The 17,524-nt window shown below is 35.0% G+C and overlaps 2 protein-coding genes across 2 annotated transcripts; one reads left to right on the top strand and one right to left on the bottom strand.

Annotated features, from left to right (window-relative positions):
• The first annotated feature begins 9,723 nt into the window (after positions 1 to 9,723).
• On the top strand, positions 9,724 to 12,233 carry LOC125213681. Its single transcript, XM_048114351.1, has one exon. The coding sequence runs from the start codon at positions 10,613 to 10,615 to the stop codon at positions 12,113 to 12,115; it is 1,503 nt and encodes a 500-aa protein (XP_047970308.1). The 5' UTR covers positions 9,724 to 10,612; the 3' UTR covers positions 12,116 to 12,233.
• Positions 12,234 to 13,187: 954 nt separating this feature from the next.
• LOC125214275 (heat shock cognate 70 kDa protein 2-like) lies at positions 13,188 to 16,140 on the bottom strand. The gene is made up of 2 exons (XM_048115218.1): positions 15,861 to 16,140; positions 13,188 to 15,056 (listed from the first exon to the last, which is right to left on the bottom strand). Exons 1-2 carry the CDS (start codon positions 16,072 to 16,074, stop codon positions 13,324 to 13,326), a joined length of 1,947 nt encoding a protein of 648 aa, XP_047971175.1. The 5' UTR covers positions 16,075 to 16,140; the 3' UTR covers positions 13,188 to 13,323.
• Between the last annotated feature and the right edge of the window lie 1,384 nt (positions 16,141 to 17,524).

The following is a 17,524-nucleotide window of genomic DNA, read 5'->3' as shown; positions in this document are numbered from 1 at the left end:
AGAAATTCCCACATTATTATATAGTAAAGAAAATTGGAGCATATGTAATGTTCCATTACTATGTTAATGTGTTTCAAATGGTTTGAGAACTTTTGGAACAGTGAATATGCACTTTTGATAGAAGAATTGTTTGAATAAGTAGCTAAAGTTGTAAATCAAGAGAGTGGATAATTTAGTCCTTAATTTACTCTTAGTTATTGCATTAAGTAATTTTTTTGCTTGAGGCAAGGACAAAACGGTAATTCGGGGTATTTTATTATGAAACAGTGAAATTGGATATTTATTTTGGGACAATATTCATTTTTTGACTATGGACACCTGAAACAAACAAATGTTATACATCAATGTAAAGTGATAATTGAAATTGCTACGTGACTCTCTTGGTTATCACCTTTAAGTGTTAACTGAAATTGCTAAATGAATCTCTTGGTTATTACCTTTGAGTTTTAAGATGAAAACCTACGAACTTCTATCATAGTATAAGAGTTGGTTTTCATTTTAAACTGAAACTTGACTAACACATCATCATATTCGAAAACAACAAAAATGACTAACACATTAGTATACTTAGGCTTCAAATTTGATCCAGTTTGATGAAAGACTAGTCCAACTGATCTAAAAAAAATAAAAAAATTACATTTTCGAGAATTGTAATGGAATTATGAACTAGATTTGTATGTGAATCTATTTGAATGTATATATTCTTTAGCTTATTCTTCTTTCTTAATATCATTCCTTGTTGTTCTCGATCCCTTGTCTGCTTTGTGTGCGGCTTTTATGATCCCATCGTTTATTTTCTTTATATACTTGTTATTAGACTCTGTTTGTTTTTTGTCGATGCTGATTCGCAACTGATGTAGCTGAGATTGGACTAATCACATATTGATAGTTTTTAGCATTTTTGTTCTCTTAGTAAAAAACTTCTTTGTTATGGATATTGGCAAGTCCATGTCATGTGGCTTAACACAAAAAGATACAAAACGTTTCATTTTGTCTTTAATATTACATATTTTATTTTTTAAAGAGGTGCTCTTATCTTTTACTTGAAATATGGTTCCATGCAATTATGTACAAAGGAACAAACACTGGTGTTGCTTTTCTCATGCAATAAATAAGTATATTTTCATAAACTAGTAGTAATAGTTTGTATAGAAAATTGAAATAGCACATAAAAAGGGGGGAAAAGGCCAATCTTGAGGAGAGTTGCTTTGGAGGAAATAAACAGTGTGTCCCAACCTTATGAAACTTTAATTTCTTCTGTCTACATTTTTATTGGCTACCCCACCTCCACTTTCATAAAATTGTCAATTATATTCTTTTTTTATAAGTATATTATTTCGTAATTTATTACATCATATAAAAGTATATGAGAAAGATCTAATTAATTTACTAGAACTATATAAGAAACTCATGAAAGTAATGTGTTTCATGATTTCAGTGTAACGTTAAAAGTAAAAGGGGTCCTATATATGAGAAAAATAGTTACTACAACTTTATGTTACTTTAATCAATTCAGTTATGAATAGAATCGAGATCATAGGATTATTTTTAATCATATAAAATTTTTGATTGTAGCATATAAATTGTGAAAATTTAACACTTCTTTTTATTTTCGGCATCCAATGGTTCTTCCTTTTTATGTAACTAAAAATCTAGAACTAAATTTCTTTGAAACTTTTCATTGGGCCCTAGCCCACCAAAATTTATTTGGCCCAATATAAGATCCATGTTAAATGTAGTAGTATTTGAGTTTTTATTATTTGGAATTTGCCTTTTCGTTTAAGGCTAAATTTTTATTTTGGTAAATTAAGATGTGCAGAAGGATGGAAAGAAAAAATATGATGCATCATGTTTTCAGAGAGAGATGTTAAAATTAGATCGAAACTCGAAACATGATAGTATTGTATTGAGTTCTTGCAATGAAGACTGAATTGTATCATCATCGACCTTGATTTTTCTCAATTTCTTACTCCATCTATTTCATAGTAATAGAGTCATTTTGTTATTTTTGTACGTTCCATAGTAATAAAGTCATTTCCCTTTTTAGTAAAAGTCAACACATTTTTTCACACCTACTTCACTTTCTCTTACTTTTTTTCTTTCTTCATCTCTCTACATTTTTCATTTTCCACTTTATTCTCCCTTTACTTAACTCACCAAACACAATTTTTCTTAATCTCCGTGCCGAAAAGAAACGCATCCATTACTATGGAACGGAGGGAGTACATTTGTTCCAATTCCCCAACTCATTTGGGTTAAGTTGATGCAATTGTTATCGATACTTGTCACAAAAAAATTAAAAACTTTCAGAGTTCACTGATTTGGTCGTTATTTGCTGATAGACCTTCAGATCAAACAAAGCATGTCAAAATCTATCTTCATTTGATAAGTTATATATTTGCCTCGACGTGTTTAGTACAATTATGTTAAAACGACTTAATTTGTTCCTCCTCGATCCACATATCTCTCTACTTCCAAAATTCAATGATGCCTCATATATAATTCCTTATTCAACTCGTCGTATAAGAAAGCGTTCATGATATCGAATTGGTGAATGGCTCATTCTTTATGTATTGGAACAGATATTAACTCCAGAACAATCACCTTTGCTACATGAGTAAAGTTTTCTAAAATAATCCTACCTCGCATATCCTTTTTACACCAATCGTAAATCTCTTATTTGATTCATCGAGCCTTCGTTTGACAGTAAATATCCGTCAACAGGAAATGACACTTTTACCCTTCATGGAAGTTTGACATTTTTCTCAACATTTTCATTTATGCTCTCATCGCATCCCTCCAATATTTCAACTTTAGAGCCTCTTCTATTGTCCGTGGAATTATTATTATTACAAAACATTATGATAAAATAGTACAAAAATCCACCAATCGCTTTCACAATGGTTCTTGCTCCACAAATAGGCTGTCGCCGCGTATGGGAGTCCCACCAAAATAAATAATTGGGCTTATCAACAATACATTATTTAAACAAGTGGACTCCAAAATTGCTTTTGTCACAATCACTATGGAACATGCACATTTTTATGTGGTCTCCAAATTTGTACGAATTATTCACCTATGTTGGCTAAAAGGGATAAAGAAAAAAGATAATTTTTTTTTCCAAATTGTCTTGTGTCTTGGTATATAAACGTATAAAAAATAAACATAATTTGGCTTTTTATAATTGTGTAATATGGCCCCGATGGCGACTTGTCACAAATTTGATACTTTTCACCCACAAAGATAAATTTTGTGTGGAAATATATTAAATATTTTATTTTTAGAAACAATTATCTGAAAATAATGGACTAAATTAATACAAATTGCAAAGATTAGCATATAGTTGAAAAATCTGTGATAGAATCAATACAACCACTAAATATTGAATATATAAATTGATAGTTTTTAAATTTTGAATTGAAATTGAAATTGATAAGCTAAATCATAAGATGACATGATAGATTCGAACAGCATTCCTGAAAATAATACTACAGTATTATTTTGAAATTTTGAGGGTAAAATATTGATTTTTGAGCCCATATAGTGATATCCCTTTATGGGCCGGCCGAAGGTGGGCCGAAACTAACACGCTCTTAACCGTTCTCATTTAGAATTTTTTTTTGTCCTCATACACAATTCTCATTTAATGTAATAAACATATCCTATTTCAAAATAAATAATGACTCGATTGACTTTTTAGCTTCATCAATTCATTGAAATTATTATATTCGGATAACACCAAAAACAAAATAATTGTAAAGACGACTATTATTAGTCCATCTATACCAAGGGTATATTTGTAAAGCGTCTGGCTGAATCCGAGCCACCGGGCCCCGAGAAGTTGATTCGGCTCAATGGATCAGGATGAAAATCCATACTTAGGCCGGCCCCGAGAAGTCGATTCGGCTCAATGGATCAGGATGAAAATCCATACTTAGGCCGGTAGCATGTGTACGTCGTCGACACCACGTTCAAGAGCTATACATTATTTATCGTGTGAAAAACTTATGTCAGATTATCTCATCATCTGACGGGTCAAATTTCAATCCAAACTCATACTCCCTCTGTCCCATTAGAAATGAAACATTTTCCTTTTTAGTTTGTCCCATTAAAAATGAAACGTTTTCTAAAATAAAAACATCTCTATCTCTACTTTTTCATCTCTTTTTCATTTCTCTCTCTTCATTAACTTACAAAATAACACTACATAAAAACCCATGCCGATTTCCAAATGTTGCATATTTAATGGGACGGAGGGAGTATTTCTCTTGTCCATATTGTTAACTTCATTAGTAAATAAAGTATATAGCACTTGGATTTGGATCTAGATCTTGATCAATCTCGTAACGAAACAATCTCAAACATGACTCCCCGTTCAATATAGTTATATCGACTAGTTGACCTAAATGAAAGTCATAGGAAAGTAGGAAACATGTTATGTGGAGAAAACACCTGAATCTGAAGAAGAGGTGATATCTGATTATCCTAAATTTTGGGAATCTAGTTGCAATTAGTTTAATCAACTTGATTAATAATTAATCATTAAAAATTAACAATAATTCCAGTGCGATCTTACAGCTTCAGATCATGTCTTTTCCACAAACTAAGCATGTGGAGAAATTAATTAATTAATGTATTATTAATGGGGCTGTCGCCAAATGACACGATTACAATCAAAGACTAACTATAGATAACTACTAAATGTAATTATCACCTCAAAATGACAAAAGGAATGAGTAATTAGCAACTAATTAAGTGTTAATCCTAATAAGACTGCACTTTTCAAACGTCCCATTGTGCTTTTCTGCTTTTTTTAATGAGAAATATAGTAATTTCACGTGAAATTAATGGCTATTTAATGGAAATTAATATGGTGCTTTTTGGTTTCATTGGTTAATGAATATTGGACTTTCGTAAGCAAGTACATCTTAATTACTATAATATAATACCAATAGATAATGGATATTTTATGTGTATTAAGTTGTCAGTGTGTGATTGTCAGCACATTTGTAAATTGTAATTATTGATCCATTTTATGTTACAAGTGTAACAATCTCAAATTAGTTGACGTCACATAAATCTTTTATCAGATATTTGTCACTATAGGGTAAATCTATTTATAGTGAAGAGTTGGGCACTTGGCTCCTTGGTGGAGTTAGATTAGTTTGCCCTTGCCCCTTCGTCTAAATTTTTTATTTTTGGCATATAAGATTTTATACTACATTATTTTATTATGTTAGGTGGATAATAAAGAGAATGGTATGTTTTTGTTTTTAAAAATGTATCATTTTGATTCGCGTGTTTATTCTAAAAATAAAAATATGTCACTTTGTATAAAAGAGTCTATATTACTTATTAATTAACACATTCAGTTTTAACCTTATAATGACTCTTTAATCGAGATATCCAAGGCAATAACGGATAAAAAAATGAAACCCTTGTGTTGGAACCTGAAACAGTAACAAAAGTCATTGTTAGGACCGGAATGTAGGGCAGTGTGGCAGTCATTGTTAACAATGGATGATGGACAAAGATTAAAAATGAACCTAACTCTTAATTAAAGATTGAGGCAGAATTGTCGCATTGTGGATCGGTGATATAGGTTCTCTAGATCAATCAATCCTTTCAGCCCCACCTAGATCGGCCAATGATCCACGTACATAGGTATTATATTATATTGCTCGACACACATATAAAAGTTCAGAAATTAAATAAATAGTATTATTACAATTTTTTTTAAGCTCAATGCTATGTCACACTTCTAAAACATTATATATGGATCGTGGTTTATTATTAAAGCCTAAGGTGTTACTGTACCAAGTTCTTTTAGCTGACAATTTAAATCTCTAACACTTGTAAAGCACTTGGACTATAGTATAGGAGGAATATCATTTTCTATGCTTGAAAGAAGAGAAATAAGCACAATATTGATAGATGAGATCAACTCCAAACATATATTCAATATACCTATAATCATAAAATTAATAATACTTCAATTTACCTTTTATTTTTAACTCTCTTCTATTTTATTAAATTTGCATTAAGACTTATGTTTTCTTTAAAATTTCTATTTTAATGGATGAATAGAATACGATAATATATATCTTGATAAAAGGGGATCCAAAAAAGGTAGACATTATTTTCCTTGTTATCTTACTTGTATATTATTAGTATCACCAATCAATAAGAGCCAAGCATTATAGAAAAGCCAATCCACTTTTCAAAAAGAGAGAAAAATCAAAAAGAGTCTTATCTACGGCAATGAGTATTAGAAACCATCAAATGTTGCCCATCAAGGTTCATTCATAGAGACGTGTACTGCTTGAATAACACTACTCACCTTAATTATTGCAACCTAATATATATTTATAATTTGTCTATTTAATAATGGGTTGGGTATCACGCACACGATTTTTTTGTCCAACTAATAATTTGATTTGTATATTTTATTCGTTTCATGTGACTTGTTTATAATTGGTTTGTATACTTTTTACTTTTTTATGTGTATTAGTGCAGTTTGCCGTCTGGTATATTTTATTATCTATTTCCCTACCTTTGGTTAAATAATTAAAGATTATGCTATTGAGAACGAGTGGCATAATCAAGTCCCTCAAATATTCTATTTATTATAGAGAGATGGCTTATATATGTAAAAGAAAATATTTAAACTATAAAAAAGTGGTGACCATGAATTTAGAAAGTACGTAGGCAAATATATGGTACAATAACATAAAAAAAAAAAAAATTTGTACTCCATTAATTGAGAACCAACAACAAAAGGGAAAAAAGAATGGCGTATAAGTCCTAAGCAAGTCGAAGATACTCCAATTCCGATTAAGAAAATACTTTTCGTCAGCAAACCAATTCAAAGGTAAGACCCTTACATTCATTCCTAAGCCAAAGGAAATAATAGTCAAGAAAAATTATGTTTTTTAAGGTGAACTCAAGTGAATCAATTTTATTTGAATTAGAATCATGGTCGAGTCACATTATGGTTGGATATCGTTACTCTTTTTCTACATTATATCAATATAATTGTATCGTATTCATGTGGTACGGTAAAAGTATCCACAATTCTTCAGCACATGTTGGTTTACCTTTTATTGTTTGGTCGGAATGTTGTGTTTTTTCATTTTTGATTTAGCGGGTTGGGTTTTTACCACTTGTCTTTAACCTTGCTCACCGCACGCCGGTTCGATCTTTTTTTTCTATTAATATAAAAACAACTCTGATGGATACTAGGTGCATTCATATCTCGACACGAAATATATATGTAATGATAAATTATGTGAAATGGCCAATTAGTATATGGACCATCATATGCGCCAAATAGGAAAAACAGTATGATGGGGATTGACATGTGAATTTTCAAACAATTAAACAGATGCATGAACGTTTACAATATTACATTTTCGGTTTTTTATTTTGGGAAAAACAAAATTAGTTGGTGTCGGTTTGACAACTAATTGTATTTATGGAGTATGGAATAAAATAAGATTACAATCCATAACATGTGATTAAGATGACTATTTATGGTTGTATTTGATTTATCAGATAAGAAAATAGAATGATGTTGTATTGAACAAATTAAGATGGGGTTTTAAAAAAAAATTAAATTACTATTGAATTTAATGTTATTGTTTGAAAAACTATTTGTCTAAGAATGAGAGACAAATAAAATATTTAATTAACATATATAAACATTAATTTTCATTCACTGAAGATATTTTCAGCCAAAATCAATCGACCTGAAAAGATAGCGGCCAAAATCAATCGACCTTAAGAGATAGATAAGAAATCATCAAGTTGAGGTGTAATGGATGATTAGCCAAAAACAAAGTAATCTTGGCACTGCAAATAAAGACAAACACATGCTGAATTTAAGTATCACATATCAATACTTCAGCAAGAAAAATAAACCAAACAATAAGCAAGTATAAACACGATCTCTAGTTAGACCATACATTAGAATCCATGAAAGCTACCAAACATGCTCGAAATATAATCTAAATACGAATGTAAACATCGTTTTAAGTTTCTTGATTCATATGACAATCTGATCTCATATAGTATTTCGTTCCATAAAAATACTAATTTCTTTTTTTCACTCTACAAATTTGGTCTACTTCGATTTTTAATTTTTTTTTTTAAAAACTTATAAAGTGTGACCATTATCTATTAGAGGGAACATCTTTTTTAGTCTATGAACTTTGCCAAAGTATCATTTTAAATCCGTGAACTTTGAAAATATCATTTCAGGTCCATCAACTATGGGTTATTATCATTTGAAGTACTTTTTTACTACTTCCAAGTTTTATAGGACGAAAATACCCTCGATAACTTAAAAGGTATATATTTTTAATAAACTTATCATATACTCATATTTTTTATAAATATCTTTACAATATATTTTTGATGAATTTTCTAAATATAATTTGACCTTCAATATTACTACTATCATTTAATTATGTGACATGCAAGTAAAATTGCTTTTCTTCAATTTTTTATAGGCAAAACACATTCTTAGGTCCTTATACTTTAGTCAAAATGTTAATTAGGTCCTTGTACAATTTTTTCGTTTTACTGGGTCCTTATACTTTTCACAATATTTTTATCAGGTCCTCGTACGATTTTTCGTTTTAGTAGGTCCTTATACTTTTATCATAAATTTCATTAGGTCCTTGTACAATCTTTTATTTTAGGGACTTTTTTACATTTATCTTGGATAATAATATATATTTAATTAAACTTAATGAACTTTTTAATATTCCATTATTTAACTTAGCATAGTCTATAAAGATAATATCATCTTGTTATCCAATAATCTCAATAAGTTGTAGAGAATAATAAAAAGATTAACCGTGATGATTGAAGATTAAAATCGAAGTGTTTTTTTAGTATAACTATCCGAATTTTCAATTGATTATTTATTTTATATTGAAAAATACGTTTCCCTGAATATTCATAATCATAAGATAAGTTAAATAATAAAATTAAAAGGTTCATTAAATTTAATTAATTAAATATAAATTATTATCTAAGATAAAAGTAAAAAATATCTTAAAATAAAAAATTGTATAAGGACCTAATAAAATTTATAATCAAAGTATAAGGACCTATTAAATCGAAAAAATTGTACGAGGACCTAATGAACAATTTGATTAAAGTATAAGGACCTAAGAATGTGTTTTGCCATTTTTTATATTAAAGAATTTTAAAATAGAATAAAGAACTTTTCTTCAATAATAAAAAAAATTGAATAAGGATCTTTTCTTGCATATCACAAAATTAAGTGATAATATTGAAGGTCAAATTATATTTAGAAAATTCATCAAAAATATATAGTAAAGATATTTATAAAAAAATATGAGTATAGGATAAGTTTATTAAAAATATATACTCTTTAAGGTATCAAGGGTATTTTTGTCTAAAAATACTTGGAAATAGTAAAAAAGTACTTCAAATGATATTAACTCGTAGTTGATGGACCTGAAATGGTATTTTCAAAGTTCACAGACCTAAAATAATACTTTGGCAAAGTTCGTGGACCAAAAAAGATGTTCCCTCTCTCTATTAATTCTTCAACCATTTTTTCTTTCAATTTCACTATCAAACATCTTAATTTATGAAAAATTAAATGGAAATAAAGGAATAATAAAGTATACAAATGAGAATAGAAAATAACAAAATAGATAAGGAAAAGGCAAAAGTCATCTACCTTAACAACGTCCAAACGGCGCCGTCGCGATTCAGCCCGGCGATATTCGGTGCCGGCTTTTACCTCACTCTTCCTTCTATAAATACCACTCTCATTTCACCTTTTACATTTTCTCCCTCTCCAAAATCACCTCTTTTTACGCCCCCCCTTTTCCCCATGTTCCACTATTTCACTGTTTCTGCACCAAACTTGCTCAAGCTACATCGCTAATTCTCGTGAAAATTGCTCCAATTAGCTCCTCGTTGAAGGGTGATAGGTTGAATTATTGGTAGGAGAGAAAAAAAGATGAGGATTTTGAGTACAATTGATTCCTCCTCGTGCCCTAATTGTTGTGGATTTTTGGTTGTGGAAGCTTATCCCAAGAGGTATTCTTCCAAGATCCCTTCCGATTTGGTCCTTTTCCTGGGCCTGGGCTTCATAGATTGGTAATATACATCTCAATTTTTATAGATATAGTTTCAATTTAGAGATTTCCCCCTTTCTCTCTCTCTCTCTCTTCGTATATTTGATATTTACAAGGTAGAATATGGATTTGATGGGCTTGATTCAGTGTCTCCGGCCTGTGTTTGGAGGGTTTGAGGAGATTGGTTGGATTTCATTTGATTTCTCTTGATATAAATTAGGGGTTTTTAGTAGTTTCTGATTTCTTGTTATTTTCTGGGAGCTTGTTCTTGATTTTTCTAGCTCTGTGCAATCCAAAATTGGGACGAGTCGCCTTTTTGCTTGAGTTTTAGATATGAACAAGTTTAGGGTTTTAATGGAGGTGGGAGTTTGCAGCTGGGATTGACATCATATAAGGATTGAATTTTGTTAAGATTCTTATTTGGGGGTGAAATTAGTCGATCCAGCGCCTTGAATCTCTCGAAAAAAGGCTTCTTTTTGTGTTTTTATGTGATGGGAGATGCACTTCTAACTGGTTTGTCAATGGAGAATCATCACCCTTCAACCATCCTGTCCATGGATTCGAGCGCCTCGTCTTCCCACGAGGAAATCGACCTTGAGATGAATCGGCAAGTCTTGTTGACCGGGGCCCCTGACATCAACTTGCCCCTTTCGGCCGAGCCTCCACAGCCTTGGAACCCTGAGGCGTGCGACATTCTTGATGTCGGCCTAGGTACTCAAATGTACGAGACAGAGAGCTTCCTTGTTGCCCCCAAGGTCGGGAGGAAATGTGCGAAGAGGGTCGATAGCATCTGGGGTGCTTGGTTCTTCTTCAGCTTCTACTTTAAGCCTGTTTTGAATGAGAAATCGAAGGCGAAGATAGTGAGGGACAGTAATGGGGTTTCGGGTTTTGATAAGTCTGATCTGCAGCTTGATACTTTCATGGTTCAGCATGATATGGAAAACATGTATATGTGGGTGTTCAAGGAGAGGCCCGAGAACGCGCTTGGCAAGATGCAGCTGCGCAGTTATATGAACGGACATTCTCGTCAAGGAGAGCGTCCCTTCCCGTTTAGCGTCGATAAGGGCTTTGTTCGGTCTCACAGGATGCAGCGTAAGCATTATAGGGGTCTTTCGAACCCTCAGTGCGTTCACGGCATTGAGGTTGTTCACTCCCCGAATCTCATGGCTCTGGACGAAGAGGATCGGAAGAGATGGAACGAGCTCACCGGGAGGGAACCCAACCTCACCATTCCACCCGAAGCTAGCGACTATGGCTCGTGGAGAAATCTGCCTAACACTGAGTTCGAGCTTGAGAGATCCGCTCCCGTAAAGGCGAATCCGCATTCCCACGCGAAGAAGCTCCTCAACGGATCCGTGCTGAATCTGTCGACTCAGCCAATCAACAACCATAGCAACGGGGATGTCCTCGACCTCTCGCCCGTCAACAACAAGAGGAAGAAAGACTTTTTCCCACAGGGGAACGACGAAGACTGCTTCCTTGCCGTGAATCCTCCCGACCGCGCCCCGGATCCCGAAGCTCACCCGAACGGGCCTCACTGGCTGCACGAGTTCAGCGGGGTGCTGAGGAGCGCCTGTGGCCCGGTCACAGCCGCCAAGACCGTCTACGAGGACGCGGAGGGCTATCTCATCGTCATCAGCCTGCCCTTCGTGGATCTCCCGAGCGTGAAGGTCTCCTGGAGGAACACCCTGACCCACGGGATCATCAAGGTCTCGTGCACGAGCACCTCCCGCGCGCCATTCGTCAAGAGGCACAACCGGACGTTCAAGCTGACGGATCCGTCGTCAGAGCACTGCCCGCCCGGGGAGTTTGTTCGAGAAATCCCGCTCTTGACTCGGATCCCCGAAGACGCCAACATAGAAGCGTACTACGATGGCCCGGGGACAGTGCTCGAGATATTGGTGCCTAAGCTGCGCGAGGGGCACGAGGAGCACGAGGTGCGCGTCTGTCTTCGTCCTCACCACAGAGGAGGTAGTGATCTCAAACTGACCTGAAATCGAATGGAATATGCTTTATATTATGATTTGTTATATATTCGGTTTTTGAAGCTCTTGAAATCTAGTTTGATTTAAGTTGTAATTTGTTTTTGTTATGGAAAATTATATTTGAATTTATCAGCTCTCATTTCTCTGTGATTTTTGTGTCTACACTTATGTATACATTCTTTAACTAGACTAGTTTGATGAGTATACTCCATATATTTTAGTAGAATATTTGTGATGAGAAAAGATAGAGAGATGGTGTTGACACTTGGGAGAATGCTAGTGGTGGAAGTTCCATCCTAGATATTGAGAGATAATATCAAAAAAAATTAAATTCAAATGTTGAGAAAAACATGTGTATGACATGATAAGGGAGTCTTGTTATTTGTGAGTTCCACCTGTCGTATTGGATGTGTGTGGGGCCCTGAAATTATAAATCATATTCCACTTTCTTCAATAATTCAAAGTTGGTTGGTTGGAGAAACTGCAAGGAAAAGAATAATTAAAGGGGAGAGCAAAAGATGCATTTCTCTTTCTCACTTTGTATGAGAAGGCCAATTATGGAGGCTGAGTCAATGCATTTATTGAAATATCTTCTTTCTGAATAATATACATGGTTCATACTTTGTGGTCTTTTTCATAGAACAAACAGTTTTTTTTAGTGTTTTCTCATTATACAAAATTATCATAATAAATATGAATCTTGATTTATTCAGCAATATTTAAAAATTATTAATAAAATTATAAATATTACTATTAACCTTACCGATGATATTTAATTACAGAAAAAAATGCAAAATTTAACAAAAATAGTACATAATTTTCAAATATTGACATTTTCCTTTATACGTGTATCAAAGTTGGAATTGTTTCATTAAGCTAAGTACAAAGCTAATATTCCAATAAACAGATTCATGGTAACGCTAATTTATATTTAGTTTCGAAGTGTACTCAACAGAGGCTTATAATTACTATAAGCAGAAAATAAGATAAACCAATTGGAAAAGCATATTTCAAGCAGCATATAAAAATCTAAACAATAAGTTACGAGGCAAGATATGGAAAACTAAAAGTCAACAGCATAGAATCCAAAATATGATACTCATTAAAAGAGCATTAACATGATTCTTACAAAAAAAGCAGCATAAAAATATAATATTGTCCAGCAAAAATTTTAAAAGGATAGGGGATATTCAAACACATGGCTCAGCCACCACCACTTAGTCGACCTCCTCGATCTTGGGTCCGGCACTGCTGCCGCCGCTGGGGGCCGGCACATCATCATCGTCCATCGGCGCCTCACCTCCGGCTCCCTGGTACATCTTGGCGATGATGGGGTTGCAGACGCTCTCGAGCTCCTTCATCTTGTCCTCAAACTCATCAGCCTCACCCAGCTGGTTCCCATCGAGCCACTGGATGCAAGACTCAATGGCATCCTCGATCTTCTTCTTGTCATCAGCAGGCAGCTTGGAGGCAATCTTCTCGTCCTTCACGGTGTTCCTCATGTTGTAGGCGTAGTTCTCCAACGCATTCTTAGCCTCGACCTTCTTCTTGTGCTCCTCGTCCTCAGACTTGTACTTCTCCGCCTCCTGGACCATCTTCTCGATGTCGTCCTTGGAGAGCCTGCCCTTGTCGTTGGTGATTGTGATCTTGTTCTTCTGGCCGGTGGTCTTGTCCTCAGCCGAGACATTGAGGATACCGTTGGCATCAATGTCAAAGCAGACAGTGATCTGGGGGACTCCACGGGGAGCAGGTGGGATGCCAGAGAGCTCAAACTTACCAAGGAGATTGTTGTCACGTGTCCTCGTTCTCTCACCTTCATAGACCTGGATCAACACACCAGGCTGGTTGTCGGAGTAGGTCGAGAAGACCTGTTCCTTCTTTGTGGGAATGGTGGTGTTTCTTGGGATCAAGACAGTCATGACACCTCCAGCGGTTTCCAATCCAAGGGAAAGGGGTGTGACGTCAAGAAGCAAGAGATCCTGGACCTTCTCGTTACCCTCACCGCTCAAGATAGCAGCCTGGACTGCAGCACCATAGGCAACAGCCTCATCGGGGTTAATGCTCTTGCAGAGCTCCTTGCCGTTGAAGAAATCCTGCAACAACTGCTGAACTTTGGGAATCCTAGTGGATCCTCCAACAAGGACAACATCATGCACAGTGCTCTTGTCCATCTTGGCATCCCTTAGGCACTTCTCGACTGGCTCCATACACTTCCTGAACAAGTCCATGTTGAGCTCCTCGAACCTAGCACGGGTGATGGGGGCGTAGAAATCAATACCCTCGTACAGAGAGTCGATCTCAATGGTGGTCTGAGCAGTGGACGAAAGAGTCCTCTTCGCCCTCTCACAAGCTGTCCTCAACCTCCTCAGAGCCCTTGGGTTACCGCTGATATCCTTCTTGTTCTTCCTCTTAAACTCCTGAACAAAGTGGTTCACCATTCTGTTGTCGAAGTCCTCACCACCCAAGTGAGTGTCACCAGCAGTAGCCTTCACCTCGAAGATACCCTCCTCGATGGTCAGAAGAGAGACATCAAAAGTGCCACCTCCAAGATCAAAGATCAACACGTTCTTCTCGCCAACGCTGGTCGCCTTCTTGTCAAGACCATAGGCAATGGCAGCGGCAGTGGGCTCGTTGATGATACGCATCACATTGAGGCCAGCAATAACTCCAGCATCCTTGGTGGCTTGACGCTGGGAGTCGTTGAAGTAAGCTGGGACAGTGACGACAGCGTTCTTCACTGCTGAACCTAGGTATGCCTCAGCAATCTCCCTCATTTTCATCAAAACCATGGAGGAGATCTCCTCGGCAGCAAAGTGTTTCTCCTCGCCCTTGTATTGTACACTGATCATGGGCTTCTCAGCAGGTCCGGCAAACACCTTGAATGGCCACAATTTAATGTCGCTCTGAACAGAGGCATCGGTAAAACGCCTTCCAATCAACCTCTTAGCATCTGAAAAACAACGAAAATGGAACAATCAACATCCTATACATAAGCAAGGAAACTTCTGCTACATAAAACACTGAAAAATTGAAACCCTTCTCATACAATACAATCCAACATAGATCGTACGTTCATTCAAGCATTCATTAACAATCGTGCATACTAACAGAATGAATACAAACTAACTATAACTGACAGTAGCAATAATCTTAGATATCCGATTAATCCAAGGTCACAAGCTATAAACAAAGCACTATATTAAGCCTATGTAAAATATCTAGTTTTGATGTTATGGTTGTGAACAGATGGTTTATGTTGGATTTACATTAATTTACACCCTCACAAAACATAGTTGCAGCTGAAAATCGCGGCATAGTCACTACTAAAAACTACAATAGCATATGCGTCAGATGAAAATCGACATCCTACTGAATCAGATCTAAGGCGATTTAATAAAAACAAAGATTCATGCTCAGCATTATACCCATTAAGATAAATTCTACTTGCAGCTATTAAATCCTTGGCATACTAAACAAACAAAGCAGATCGACGCAGATACGCATGTTACCGATCCAAAACCACTCCAAATCATAGTAAACAAGATAAATCAACTAAATCACAATCCAAAACAGATCTAACAGACAAAATCATGCTCAGCATCATGCTTACTAAGATAATTCTACTAATCGACGAACATATATATGTAGACAATAGAAAACTACTAGAAATTCAAGGAAACGCGATAAATCAACTAAATCACAATCCAAATAAGATCTAGCGGACAAATCAATAAAAAAAATAAAAAATCCGTACCAAAAACAGTGTTGATAGGGTTCATGGCGACTTGATTCTTAGCAGCGTCACCGATGAGGCGCTCGGAGTCTGTGAAGCCGACATAGGACGGCGTGGTTCTGTTTCCCTGGTCATTGGCGATGATCTCAACACGGTCGTGCTGCCACACACCGACGCAGGAGTAGGTGGTGCCGAGATCTATCCCGATGGCCGGACCCTCTCCCTTTCCAGACATAGTAGCAGTTTACAGATCTAATTGGGAGAGAGATGTGAAGGAAGACTAGATTTGAATTGAGAGGCTGGGCTACAGAAAAGAGCTGGTATTTGTATGTGAGGGAGGGAGCTGGGTTTGACATTCTAGAATGTTCTGAAACAAACCCTAATTGCTGAGAGCCGTCGGATTGGAAATCGAACGGTGGGAGATGGGCTGCGGTTTTGCGCGTAGAGAGTGCTAGGTTTGAACGGTTTGAACATAGCCGCGCTTCATTTTTTGTTTTCTTCTTTTTTCTTATTTTAGAAACTTTTTTATTTTATATTTTCCTTTAAATAATTACTCCCTCCGTCTCGGATAATTCGGGTCACTTTGATCGGGCAAGAGTTTTAAGAATTGTAATGAAAAATGGGTTGAAAAAGTTAGTGGAATGTGGGTCCTACCTTTATATATTAGTTTTATAATAAAATGTGAAGTAGGAATGAGTTAGTGGAATATGAGATCCACTACCAAAAATGGTAAAAGTGAAGTGGGACAAATTATGTGGGACGGACCGAAATGGAAAACTGGGACGAATTATCTGGGACGGAGGGAGTAGTATTTACTCCATTCATAAAAAGTAGTACTACATAAACTACTCTTATACCTACATTAATCAATCTCCACTAACACTACTTATATTACATTATATTTCTCACTTATTTACCAAATATACATAAGAACTCGTGTCTAACCAAATATTTATACTTTCAGAAACAAAGGGAGTATTAACAGAGATCTTATTCGAAAAACAATACTTCTTCATCGCACTTATTTTTTTTTGGATGTTCATTTCAGAGTGATGTTTCTAAAATTAGAAACATTTCTTTGTTATACAACTTACTCGATGGCCAAAATTACAATGAATGATATCATAAGTCTGGCATTGAAGCTTAACCTCTGACAATACTACTTTGGTTTGATTTAAATCATAATAAAAAATTAGTTTGAATTTTCTATACTAATTGATTTTTTTTCAAAATTTCGAATGTTCAGATCACATATTGAGTGGTTTAAATTCCTGTAATCTGAAATATATTTATCTATATATTAGTATAAAATTTATTACTATATGCCCAATCGTGTTTGGTATATTAGATTTTCATATTTTGGTATAAGTTTTCAAAAAAGTTTAACTTTTTGTTTTGGATTTTCGTAATTTTACACTCTTGGTTTTTATGCAATTTCAGATTTTTCGGATCGGATTTGAATATTTATATAATTCAGATCAGATCATACTCATTTTTCATAAAATATTGAATTTCGGGATCGGATCGAATCTATCTGAAATCTAATTGTTCACCCCTAATTAGTGGAGAAACCATGTAGTAGCTAGTAGGCATGTCATGATCGGAGAAACTTGACATATTTGATGAGTGTTACTTGTATCATGGACTATAATCCATAATTGATAAAATAGAAGGGACATAAATAA

This window comes from Salvia hispanica, chromosome 3 (genome assembly GCF_023119035.1).
Source record: "Salvia hispanica cultivar TCC Black 2014 chromosome 3, UniMelb_Shisp_WGS_1.0, whole genome shotgun sequence".
In the NCBI taxonomy this organism is placed as follows: Eukaryota; Viridiplantae; Streptophyta; class Magnoliopsida; order Lamiales; family Lamiaceae; genus Salvia; species Salvia hispanica.
The sequence above is the reverse complement of the archived record's forward strand: the minus strand, read 5'-3'. Positions and strand labels throughout refer to the sequence as shown.